This window comes from Amblyomma americanum, chromosome 3 (assembly GCF_052857255.1).
Source record: "Amblyomma americanum isolate KBUSLIRL-KWMA chromosome 3, ASM5285725v1, whole genome shotgun sequence".
NCBI classification, from domain to species: Eukaryota; Metazoa; Arthropoda; class Arachnida; order Ixodida; family Ixodidae; genus Amblyomma; species Amblyomma americanum.
The window spans coordinates 11,565,342-11,578,306 of NC_135499.1; the positions used below are offsets into that span (position 1 = coordinate 11,565,342).

The 12,965-nt window shown below is 47.3% G+C and overlaps 1 protein-coding gene across 2 annotated transcripts in view; it reads left to right on the forward strand.

Annotated features, from left to right (window-relative positions):
- Positions 1-4,754: 4,754 nt before the first annotated feature.
- Positions 4,755-12,965, forward strand: part of LOC144124453 (indolethylamine N-methyltransferase-like) — a 245,642-nt gene continuing 237,431 nt past the window's right edge. The window contains exons 1-4 of one of the 2 annotated variants that reach the window (XM_077657128.1): positions 4,762-4,833; positions 5,273-5,414; positions 5,476-5,525; positions 9,903-10,037. In XM_077657128.1, the coding sequence (XP_077513254.1) occupies positions 5,523-5,525; positions 9,903-10,037 (138 nt within the window). In that variant the 5' untranslated portion in view covers positions 4,762-4,833; positions 5,273-5,414; positions 5,476-5,522. Of the gene's footprint in view, positions 4,834-5,272; positions 5,415-5,475; positions 5,526-9,902; positions 10,038-12,965 lie in introns of both variants that reach the window. The other variant, XM_077657127.1, reaches the window with a different exon arrangement.

Here is a 12,965-nt window from a genome sequence, read left to right on the forward strand (position 1 = left end):
CCACCCTTTGCCTGCAAACTTCTTAATCTCATCCGCCCACCTAACCTTCTGCCGCCCCCTGCTACGCTTACTTTCTCTTGGAATACACTCCGCTACCCTTAAGGACCAGCGGTAATCTTGCCTTTGCATTACATGCCCTGCCCGAGCCCATTTCTTTCTCTTGATTTCGACTAGGATGTCATTAACCCGTGTTTGTTCCCTCACCCACTCTGCCCGCTTCCGGTCTCTTAACGTTACACCTATCATTTTTATTTCCATGGCTCGCTGCGTTGTCCTTAACTTAAGCCGAACTCTTTTCGTTATCCTCCACGATTCTGCCCCGTAGGTGAGTACCGGTAAGATAAAGCTGTTGTACACTTTTCTCTTTAGGGAAATTGGTAAACTGCCACTCATAATCTGCGAGAACTTGCCATATGCGCTCCACCCCATTGTTATCCTTCTAGTTATCTCCCTCTCATTATACGGATCAGCTGTCACTACCTACCCTAGGGGGACGTATTCCGTGACAACTTCAAGGCTCTCGCTGCCAATTGTGAACTGTTGTTCCCTTGCTAGGGGGTTGAACATTACCTTGGTTTTCTGCATGTTAATTTTTAGACCCATCGTTCTGCTCTGCCTGTCTAACTTTTATATACATAACGGCAAATCTTTATCTAGAAGGCGAGGATCTGCATAGAATCTTGCATAGCGCCTGTTTTGTTTCCTTTTGTACCAATGTGACAAACGTATTAACACGTGCGCGAGCCACCGCGGTGGCTGAGTGGTTATGGCGCTCGGCTGCCGGCCCAAAAGACGCAGGTTCGATACTGGCCGCGGCTGTCAAATTTCAATGGAGGCGAAATTCTAGATCCCCGAGTACTGTGCGATGTCAGTGCACGTTAAAGAACCCAAGGTGGTCGAAATTTCCGGAGCCCTTCACTGGGGCGTCGCTCATAGCCTGAGTAGCTTTGGGACGTTAAACCCACATAAACCATAAACCACAGTATTAACACGTGCTTTTACACAGGCAAATAGACACAATACTTATATACTTCGCGAAGGCCTTTGATTGTGTTTCGCGCCGTAAGCAGATGGTAAAAATTCCGACATCTACTGCAAAATCAGGGTCTTGTTCAGTGGGTGGACTCCTACTTTTCAGAACGGCACCAGTAGGTACAGATCTCTGGTTCCAATTCTTCACCAGCTTCAGTTCTTTCGGGAGTCCCCCAAGGCTCCGTGCTTGGTCCGCTGCTATTCCTTATTTATTTAAATGACTTCCGTTTTGATTCCCCAGCGCGATGCCGCTTTTTCGCAGACGACTGCGTTGTATACCTGCCTATTCAAAATTCTGAGGAACATCGTATACTAAACGACTACCTGTCAGAGGTTGTGTCTGTCCTTGTGTGAAGTTGTGTCTGTCCTTGGAAATGTCTTTAAACACCTCAACGTGTTCAAAAATGACAATTACATGCAAAAAATTGTTGATAACTACACGTAAAAAATTAACGGCACAGCTATTTCTCATGCAGATGAATACAAATACCTGGTGGTTGTATTTATCAGTAACTTAAGCTGCAGATCGCATATCGGGCATTTGGTTTCAAAGGCGTCCAACAGGCTTTGGCTGTTAAGCAATCGCCTAAAACACTCCACTACTAAAACAATACAACCTACACTGAATTAGTACCTCCATTGCTGGAATATTCAGACGTTCTTTGGGATCCGCACATCCAAGTAGATATCAATCGCATCGAAGCGTTCAAAAGAAGACTCATCTACAACACATATGGAAGTCACGTGTCTGTCACTAATCTACTAAGGCAATCTGAACTGCAGACGCTTCAATTCCGCCGCAAGTTACACCGTTTAAAAGCGCTGCATGGTTGAGCAGAGGGCTGAGTTGATCGTCGATGTCGCGCGCAGAGCGCCAGGCTGTGGCGCGCTACGAAGCACGCAGCCTTTCCTTTGCTGCAGGCATGCAGATTATACCTTAAGCAGTGATGCGGATAAGCCTGCGGCAATAAAGTGGGTCCGTGCCCTGGCGCTCGTGCCGAAACGCATTGTTTCCCACGCTCATGCTAGGTAGCGTGCATAAGCAATTCTCCGCAGATCTGTGACCGTTCCTGTGCTCCGTATTTTCTGGCCGCGCCTGTACGCTCCTTCAACTAAGAAAGGTCTTTTATCCTGCACCACCTCACACACAGAAAACTAGTGAAAAGGGCTATAGCCAATCTGTCTAGGAAATTCCCTGCGAAAAATTTGCCCCCCTGGTTATGCACAACAGTTTCTTTGAACAAGTCTCCGGTCAGCCAGTTACCCCGATTACCTTGTCTGCCGGTTACCTTGTATCAGTTGTTCACTGTCACGTTAGCTTAGGATACAGCTCGCAACTTAGAACGAAGAAACGTCGCATCGGAATTTGAGGCCTGCTGTTGTTCCCTGGATGTACAGTCTCTCGCATGGTATCAAAACAGTGGCAATGAAATATGATGTGAACGTTGTGTTTTCAGCACCCACAAAACTTTCGTTGTTACGTGCCCGTATCTCTGTAAATTGTAAACTCAAGCATCAAACAAAGTTCACCGAATGTACAACAAATGTTGTTTACTCGTTCCCCTGTCATGTGGCAGGGCCTAAATCGTCCAGACTGGCCAATGCATTAATGACCGGTTAAGACAGAATCGCACATCACTGCAACCGGATAATATGGTTAATCTCCCAAAACATTGCGACCAAAAAAAACTGTACTCCCCTGTTCAGCAGTATAAATATCATCGGCCGAGGCAATACCCAGATAGAACGTGAAATCTGGGAGGCTTCTAAAATAAAAAATTCAGGCACTGATTGTATCAGCAATACGTCAGTGAAATTTTCTTCCAAAGAATACCGATTCATAAACGGGACATAGTCTCCACGTGAAAGATAGCAGCATGATATTATGACTGCCCTTTCTTTTGCTTTTGTTTTTTTTTTCCTTTTGTAGGCGTGTGCTGCTCACGTGCATATGCGCCCTGCTGTGCTCAATTCTTTGATCAAGTAAAAATTTTCAATTGTGTCTCAAACATCGTCCGTGTGAATTCATTTTAATGTGTAGACGTCCTCAACTGCTGGTTTTTCTACCTAGTTACTAGCCAAGTCGCGCCTACAGAATGCTCCGAAGAAATTGTATATCCATCTGACCAACATTAGCCTCGAAGCCCACGTGAACAAATTAACGGAAGCAGGCTACCCTCTACAGCTATCGGCACGCATCTCGGGTGGGCTAACTAAAGGAATGATAAGCAGGCATCCCCACACCAACCAACATCGCTACAGGAATAAGAGTAATAAATTCGCTGTCATTCCCTGTGTACTACTCGGGATAAAAGTTTCCGGGACGCGAGTTCTAGGAAAAACGTTTCTTAGTATAGCTCTACCTGGCTATACCCAGTTGCCTGATATTGTATGAAGGCCTTAAAGGCTCCTTCCTGTCTTCACAGTATAAGGTGACTGGGTAGCGAGGTGGAGCTACAATAAACGTTTTTCCTTGAACTCGCGTCCCGGAAACTTTTGTCCCCAAGTAGTACACCGCGTCTCGCATGGGTTGAAGAGCATTCCGAAGCGGTATCAAAGGGACTGTGTCTGCTCCCTCGAAACCTGCCCGCATCTGTCGAACGGTGCATCATAAGCTGGCGGCACCAATCCGCCACCAGAAGCAGTTCGTTGCGCGCAATGAAGGTGTAGTATATCAGATCAATTTTTCATGCGGACCGGACGATGTCTGAACACGCGCATTCGAGAACACAACAAAAATGCCGAAAACAGCGACCCAGATTAAGACATTGTCAAGCATTGTCGCACCTGCAGTGGGTGTTCGCCCATATTCAACACAGGAATAGTATTCAGCAAACACATGGATAAGATATACAGAATCCTTAATCGCGCTGTTGTTTCATAATGGACCAACACGCTATTCTTTCACAACAGATCGTCCTCTTCATATCCATGCTGCAGGTGCACTTGAGCGTCAGTGTCCATCAGTTACGAATCAAAACATGTCCAGAATAAAGTCGACGGTTCAGCGCAGTTGTGTGTGTCCTCTTTGTGTCTTCGTCTGCAAGCTTCCATGATAAAAACAAACTAGCCCAGCAACATACCCTGCGTATAGTGATCCATGAATTAGCCAAGCATTAAAGAGTTAAACAACGCAGCCATTAGCAAACAGGCGCCAGACACAAGTTATTTAGGTGTACGAGAAATAATAAATGGCCGAGAACACCGCCCTCATGTATCCTAATGTTGAGTCACAAAGCGAAGAGTAATTGTTAACTTGTGTGCACTGCTGACGAAGGACAGAAAGTTGCAAAGTCATGATAGAAGAAAGGGTTACGGAGGCCGCGGTTTTCACAGGGCAGGGTTAACTTTAGGTCGGTGGCGGCAGCCCTTGTACTGGAGCAGCCGTACCTAGGCTGATGTCTCAGCAACCACTGACCCCTGTTGGTGAAGAAAGGAAGAATTGGCTACGCTACACAGGGGAAGCACAAACGCTGTCTGTCGCCGTATTTGTTGTTGACCTCTGGAGACGAGGCACAAGCCCACGCGGGGCGATTGGCTATGGTTTGGTGGTGAATTCCAAGGATAGCCGATTAGGAGGAAAAGATGGGCATGAGGCTTAAATGCGGAATAGTGAAATGGTAGAAAACGGGAACAGATGCGATTTAAAGAAAGAACAGTTTTACAAAACGAGGAAGAAAAATTTCCCTTGGCGCTCGCACCCTCGGTCTTCTTCCTCGTCTTTCGTCTCGCGGAGCCGCCGCGCGAGGAACGCTGCACTTGACTCTGCTCCTGCCCCGCTGCCGTCGCCGCCGCTGACCCGTGAGTCTTTCGCCGCCGTCGGGTCTCCTTCCTTGCCGCCACCATGACGTCGCGATTAGCCTACAATCCCCTGGAGGCACAGCACTGCGTAAAATTTGGAAGGCTTAGTCACCGTCGAAATCCCGATGCTGTAGAAAGGGCGGCCTCTCTCTAGTTTAGTGACGTTGTTAGCAGCACTACGCTCAGGGCCTGCCAGCAATCTTTCCTTACGTCCATACACTATTTTTCACGTAATTCCGAGCCTTTAGAGACTACTCTCAGTACTTCCCACTTTGCGTCAGGAAAAGTGTTCTAGTGTTCTAGGCGAGACACCGGTGGCATCCGCGCGTCGTCATGCCATTGGTGCCATACGCGCCATTATCAGGTCTTCATTTCATGCGGTCCCAGTAGGGTCCCGAGAGTCTCTAGACGCGCTGTAGTGACAGCCACTTGAACGCAGAATCGCAGTTTTTCGCGTCCCTGCGCCTTCTGACGCTGACCACTGGGACCTGCTGCCTGCTAAGGGAACATGGCGCAGGATTGCAAAGGCCGTCCACGCACGTAGAACGAGGGCTGCATGAATTGGCGCCGCAAAAAGCGAGGTGGGTCGCATTATTTGCCCTCGCTTGGAAATTAATTTCCTCTCTCTACATTGTTTTCCAGGGCGAACGAGCTGAGTGAACACCTGGAAGGTCGGCTCGTCAAGAAAAATGGTATGTGCGGCTGTCATTCGGTCTCAAACTTCACCTTGAAGGAAATTAACGTGAGATAGACAGGTTAAGCCCCACATTGAAATGCCAAAGATGTTCCAATACACTTGCCGCTAGACGCACGCGTTGCCCATCAGGAACGTTAAGGAAGCGCACCGTGCAGCACCGCACTGACGAAACTTGTTGCGAGTTGTAGGTTCACCTGCACGGGCAACGGGGCAGAAGAGCCGATCCGACGGCACTGCAACTGGCAATAAGTAAAGCTGAGATTTGTCCGAACAAAGGCAACACAGCTCTTGTCTTTGTCTCTCCTGTTCGCCCATCATGACTGGCAATAAGCCCTCTTTGACCGTGCGCGGACTTTAGCCACTGCCGTCCTGCACGGGACGCTGAATGGTCTGCGCAAACAGTTGTGCATACTAGTAACAACAGGTTCCACTACCCAGATGGTGCTGTGGCCAATGCTGCTCTGTAGAAGTAACCAAGCGAAGGTTATCTGATTGTTGGCTAAAATCAAAACAAGAGTAAAATTTCATAAGTCATGGCTAGGTGGCTTGAGCCACCGCCCGATTTCAAGGGTTCAGCCTTATCCATCTATCCACCCACCCACCCACCGACCCCTCCATCCATCCATCCATCCATCCATCCATCCATCCATCCATCCATCCATCCATCCATCCATCCATCCATCCGGGCACCTATGGCGCCGGGGCAGCGTTGTACAGTTAGAAGCAATATTAGAGAGTACGCTGCCCGTGGCTACAAGGGCCACTCCCAGTACGCCACCGACATTTAGAATAGCGCATCGGGCTTTAAAAGCTGACATACCCGTCTTAAAGCATGCGCAGCCTTTTGAACAGGCACAAGCACGTGGTGGGTCCGCGTGGTTCATAGCTTCCGCCTGCGTCTCCAGTCACGTAGACGCGTGTTGCGCGCGCCTTCAGCCGAGCACGACGGCAGCTGGCAGTGGTGACTTGTGCGACATGTGCTAAATTTAGGAACACTAACACACATATGCGGAAAGCAGTATTTTTGCATTTTTGAGGCACCAGACCCCCTTATGCTGCTGTTACTGCTGTAGACATCCAAACTCATCCAAGATCAAAACTCGAGCCTTTCTGTCCGCTGCAGTGGTGGGCGCAATCTGTCTGCCCCAAAACAGTACATCTGGCGCCACCTTATAGCGTGTTTACCTCCTTGTCCCAAACGCCCCGCTCTCTGGCTGTGCGTGACAGAGGAAGGGAGAAGGAAAGCGAGGCTGCTTCCATTCACCACTGATGAAGAACTACAGTTTCACTTATTAACGCATCACATTAGCACAAAAGCCGTGCGCTGTCTGGCGCGAAACTTAAGTGATGCAGTGCGCCCGTGTACGGTCTCACAATGCATGGCACTATCATGAATCATGAAGTTGTATCATCTATGAAAGTCATAACCCTGTCACTCTACAACGCACCATAACTCAGCACTGTACAACCAATGAAATGCAAGTTGTGTAGAGCTTGCACGCAGGGAACCTCCCTCTTGAAGGACGGTTCGCGAGCCATGGTAACGCCCGAAGAGAGGCATACCACAAACAGCAACAACTCCGTTTATTGCGGTCTAACACTAAAATGTACAAGAAAACCAAAGTGCAACGCTGGGAACAACCGTGGGGCGCTTCTGAAAGCTGTACTCACAAAACAAGACGCGCCAATTAACTGCGCGATGACAGATAATGGCAGAGGCAGATAATGTGCTACCGTTGCTGGTAGTACGCCGTGAAGGAGGCCGCTCCTGCAGAACTACCACGCCACTTGCTGGATCGCGCGCATGCTCTCCGCACAAGGACATGTGCGCTAGTGATGCACGCGGATGACGCAAGATGCCCTAATGCGCCCAGGGGGGCCCACAGTAGTGTAGGCGTAGTCATGATGCGCAACCATAATCATGACTCCTAATCATTCTGCAACGCAGCTTGACTCAGCCCTTTACAAGTCACATAATATAGGGTGTATAGAGTTCCTAAAAATGCATAGTCACGCCTCGCAGTTATAGTCATAACTCAGTCATTCTGAGACGTAACATGACTCAGTACTTTCATGCTTTCGCATTCTCAAACGTAGGTCGGTTTAAGCGTCTGTTCGGAATTATTTATTATGCAAAATTTGTGAAGTTTATGCTTAAATGCCCGCTATGTGAATGCCCGCTATGTGACGCTATGTGACGCTATGTGTGTCGGTGCGGCTGGACACGCATTCTGGGCAAGAGGTAAGATTATTGCGGTACGCAGGTAAAATCTGTGGGAAAAGCTGACTTGGAAATAGGGATGGAATGTCGAGTTATAGCTTTTTTGCCACGCGTGCTGGCTGCGCTCTCAAAGGTGAATAAAATGAAGCGAACTGACTTATTATGTGCGAGTGAATGATCTGCTTCACGTGGTAGGGATTTGATGCTGGTTTACTGTGCTGTAATTTGGACCGAACTAGTGATTTGTAAAGAAGTGATATTAATGAGGACGGAGCCCTGTAGAAGGTACGATATGAAGGTGTTGAAGTTGAAGTTTCATTTCTCTCTCTTAGTGGTACAGGTATGACAGGGAGAGAGAGGACGCAGGGAAAAAAAGCTGTTCGAATGCAGCTGGATAGGCACTCTACGCCCACTTTGATCAGGCAACGTGTTGTCTCAGCTGTTCACAAGGCAGCTACAGGCGGTTAAGAAGAACTTCTTGTTGGACGAGTTGGTGCATACTGTTGTAGGTACGTATATGCACAAGGTGGCCCACAATATAAAAAGTGGCTAATAGGCATGGCGTCCCTGTGGTGTTATCGGCGCCACGCAAGCTAGCTGGGTTGTGCCCAAGGATCAGCGCGGAAGGCGCTCGACAAAGAGCATGCGTAATAAAGCATGCGGCACAATTTGTAAAATGCGCCACGGGCGTTGTGTATCTCATCCCGCTCAAGTGTGGTCGCGTGTATGTGGGCCAAACAGGACGCGGCGTGAAATAACGCGCAGGGGAGCATCAGCCTTCAATTAGGAATAGAGAAGGAGCAAATTTGCCTGCTCATTGCATTGCATGCACGGGTTGTGAGCCACTGCTAAATAACAGAATTCTGGGCAGGAGTAATGACAAAGTTTCCCGTGAACTTCTAGAGGCATACCACATCAAGGCAAGAGGTGATAACTGTGTGAGTGACACCTCCGTTTCATTGTACAACGCGGACAAGAATTTTTTGGAGCGGTTTTGATGGATTGCCGCGCAGGGTTGATTTGCCTTATTTTCCTCTCCTTCCCCTCTTCGTAGGCACGTGTGCACACTGCCTATAAAAGCGGCACTGAATCTAATAAACACCAGTTGATAGTTGCGCTCTTTCAGTCTCCCTCGTGCTTTTTCCTGTGTGTCTTTTGTGCGCAATTGGTACCTACAACAGCTACAGGTGAGGCAGTTGAAAAAAAAACTAAAGGCTCAACATGAATTATAAATAGCCTTACATAATTTTGCCTTGAATACGGAGCGACCAGATAAGATAAATTGTTACATGCACCCAAAAGTACTTGTGCGATTTCACTGATTACAAAAGACTGCTGTTCAAGTAACAGATATTTGACGTTTTAGTTACGATTGACACTCACGTAAGTTTACATTTGATGATGCTTAACTTGATCAGCCTTGTGTTAAGGCAAGACTGCAGAACTGAGAAATCGTAACTATTTCGCGACCAATGACAGTCATCAGCGAAACATTTTACTTCACAAGACGGGAAAGGTCGTGTAATATAAGTGAGAATAAGAAGCGGGAATCATCCGGTATGCACTCCTAAAGAGAAGGAGCTGAAGACACTAACAAATACAGAGCTGTCAGAAAGATAATCGCACTATCATCAATATTTACTTTAATTTCTTTACGACGCAGCAGTCTGCGATATACTGTATCGAATGCTTTCGCAAAGTAAATGGAAATACAGTAGCATTTCGTGGTGAATAAAAAATGTGGTGTTAAGCATGCGTGAAGGATACGAGCCAGGTTTCACAATCCGTATCACGCCGATGTGAAAAGGAATCGCATTCCAGAAATTAACCGAGATTCAAGGTTACAACGTAACCAAGCACATTAAAGCTAGTGCTTCTTAGAGAAAAAGGGCACTAATGCATGGGAGATTTTTTATAGCGTTTTGAAATCGGGAACCACCCCCGCGGTTTCCAGTCAACGGCCAGATTAGTTAGGTCAACAAATCTTTACAGTTATGGGACTAAACAAGGCAAACATGGTGTTAACCAGGTCATACTCAAGGTATTTTCCGAGCAAGTCGACAATGGTGAGAAACATGATCGTACTGAGCAGTTGTGGACGGAAAAGAGTTACCTGCCAGTGTAGCCAGGGAATCTCGCTTGATTCTGTAGGCCTCGTCGCCGCGGCCCGTGGAGCACCCTCTCGAGTCGGAGGCGAAGCTGACTAAGACCCCGGAGGCACACATCTCTAACGGGGCTTCCAAGGAGGGCATCCCGGACTACGAAGACTCGCAGCACAGCGCACAGGTTAGCCGCAGTTTGTAGCTGCCTACGGGCGTCATTTGCATGTTTGCGGCCGGAATGTGAGCTACCCTTCAGCTAGTGCTGGTGCAAGTATCCTCTAAGAAGCAAATCTAGGTGGCAGGAGAAAACTGCGTTTAGTTTACGTGACATTGTGTCGGCAACGCAACCTACCAAACATATGCCATGCCATTTAAATTCAATTCAGGATCTGGTCCCGCTATGGATGCCAGGAGTTTACAAGTTTTATTTCTACAGCTTCTGCAGATAGTTACTGCCATTCATCCACCGTTGAACGCAACGTGTTCTCTTATCGACGACATCATCTACGTGGATCCTACTTGTCCGGCTTTCATCGATGCCTGGTTCCGCCAAAAGTCAGCGCTGCCAGTTGTTGACTGTCTTACGCGCTTGCAACCACAGTCACTGGAAGGCGGAAAACTGCATAAGCTCCTGCCAGACACTTCGGGATCTGGCGCGGCTATGGACGCCAGGAGCTTACACGCTGTATTTCTACAGGTTGCTGTTTCCTATCGTAATGTACATGGCAAAGCGTTAAAAAAACTGGTTTCAGATCCCACTCTACGTCGGTACACATTTGCTCTTGACTTGATAACTGTGGTTTTGTTCTGAAAGTTCTGTTGACATTATCAAAACGCGTTCACTTTGCTGTGGTGATACCGAGAAAAATCCGGGCCTCTTTCACCTGAGCAAGAACAGAAATTGTTTGAGCCTATCAAGCAGATACCGTCGTTGGTGCAAACACAGGCTGACATTCGTGAAATTCGTTGCTTCGGTCTGACCAGCAGGCACTCGAGCAAACTGACCCACTCGCCAAGGTCGAACGCGCAGAAATTTGTGCCTTGTCCGTAACGCCCTTAAAGGACGCAGAAGAAATGATTTCGACACGTGTTGAAACAGCAACCTCTTCGCTTTCGGCATTACATGATAGCCAAGATGACTTGGATAATAGGTCACGAAGGAACAATTTGATATTCCATAGCCTCCCGGAGCAGAGGAAGAAACATGAACAGAATCAGAGGCAACAGTTGTTTCATTTCTTTCTTTTAGTCTGCTAGACTGCAGTTTATCGAAAGAGCGCACCAACTGGCACAGTACGAACCAGAAGGAATATGGCCATTGATTGTCAAATTCTTGTCATTAAAAGACAAAGAGCGGGTGCTTGCTGCTGCTCCTAATCTGAAAAATACAGATTTTTCCATCACTCATGACTACTTAAAAAAAATAGAATTGCTCGAAAAAAGTTATTTCAGTTCGCACGCACGCGACCGTGGTGGGTCATTTAAATTAAACTTTAACAAGCTCACTATGTCAAATGAAGTTTTCATCTATGACAGTACGAACGATAAAGTAACCAGTAAGGGCCGATAGCTATCACGGAACGCTCCAGTGAAAAGATTGCAGCCAGAAAATGGCTTGAAGCCCATTGTCATCAAATACCGTAGTCTGAAAAACAAACAGGATGAATTTGCTTCACTCTTAGATTTGGATAACTCACACATAGTTATGTGTACTGAATCCTGGTTAGACCACACTATTAGTCACAGTGAGATATTCCCGTCTGTTTACGCAGTTTATCGAAAGGATCGCAACAAACACGGCGGTGGTGTTTTTGTCGTTGTTGAAAACAGTTTGAGTAGCATGTCGAAAGCACGTAATGTGACACAGTCTGGCGCAAGGTTGTCCTAAACAATGGTACCTCGATGGCATTTGGGTCGTTTTGCAGGTCACCTGGTTTCAAGACTCCCCAACCTTTATTCCTATTAAGCGATATTTTACTATCCTTAAAAGCAATGTGTATTGTTCCCGCAGGAGATTTCGACTTTCCGAACGTAGATTCGCTCTGGATTTCGCCAAAAATCAACATTTGTTCCCCTCTTTACTTTGCCCTTCGTGAAATGATCAAAGCGGGTTCCCTGTTTTAGTTTGTAGAAAGTCATACGAGAACAACCTCCACTGGCGCAACTCTGTTAGATTTATTGTTTTGTTCCGATCGCACGCTCATTGATTCTTTCGATTTAATACCCGGAATAAGTAACCATGAAATTGTCGTTGCAAGCCTTCATTGCATTGCAATCCGTCGCCGCAGTCCACCACCGTGACTGGTATTCCTCTATGACCGATCAGATTACGCTTCACTGCACTATCTAGCGCATTAGACGTACTCCTGCCCGATTTCAGACAAAGCACGTCTTCCCTTGATGCAGACTCTGCATGCCACCTACTGAAATCCAAACATTTATCGCTAACAAAGTCATTCGTTCCATCCCGTGTTCTCTTCCAAACGTCGCACCGATAAGCCTTGGATCAAATGAAATCAAAATTTATTGGTTTGGATTGGTTTATGGGGGTTTAACGTCCCAAAGCGACTCAGGATATGAGGGACGCCGTAGTGGAGGGCTCCTGAAATGACGACCACCTGGGGTTCTTTAACGTGCACTGACATCGCACAGGATACGGGCCTCTAGAATCTCGCCTCCATCGAAATTCGACCACCGCGGCAGGGATTGAACCCGCGTCTTTCGGGCCAGCAGCCGAGCGCCATAACCACTCAGCCTCCGCGGCGGCAAATCAAACTTTATTCAACTTTGTTTAGCACGAGTTTTATCTGTCCAACTTAAGCACAGCGTGCCTGTTCGTTTGTCCGGCAGTACGGTGCATTACCGAATGTGTACAAAAAATTACACACAAAACAATGACAGCCTGGCTAACCTGGCTAACTGCGCATGTCCGTGATTCTGATATATTTCTTAGCGCTCATCGTTTCGCATCCTTTCGTTGTGATCGTGGAACACAGAGGCAGAGGCGTGGTGATGCCGATTTCATAAGATATCACTTCAACATGTGTGCATGTTCAGACTGACTTAGAAATGGTACGGTCAGCAAAAACGCTTAATCACCAAAAAGCTATAA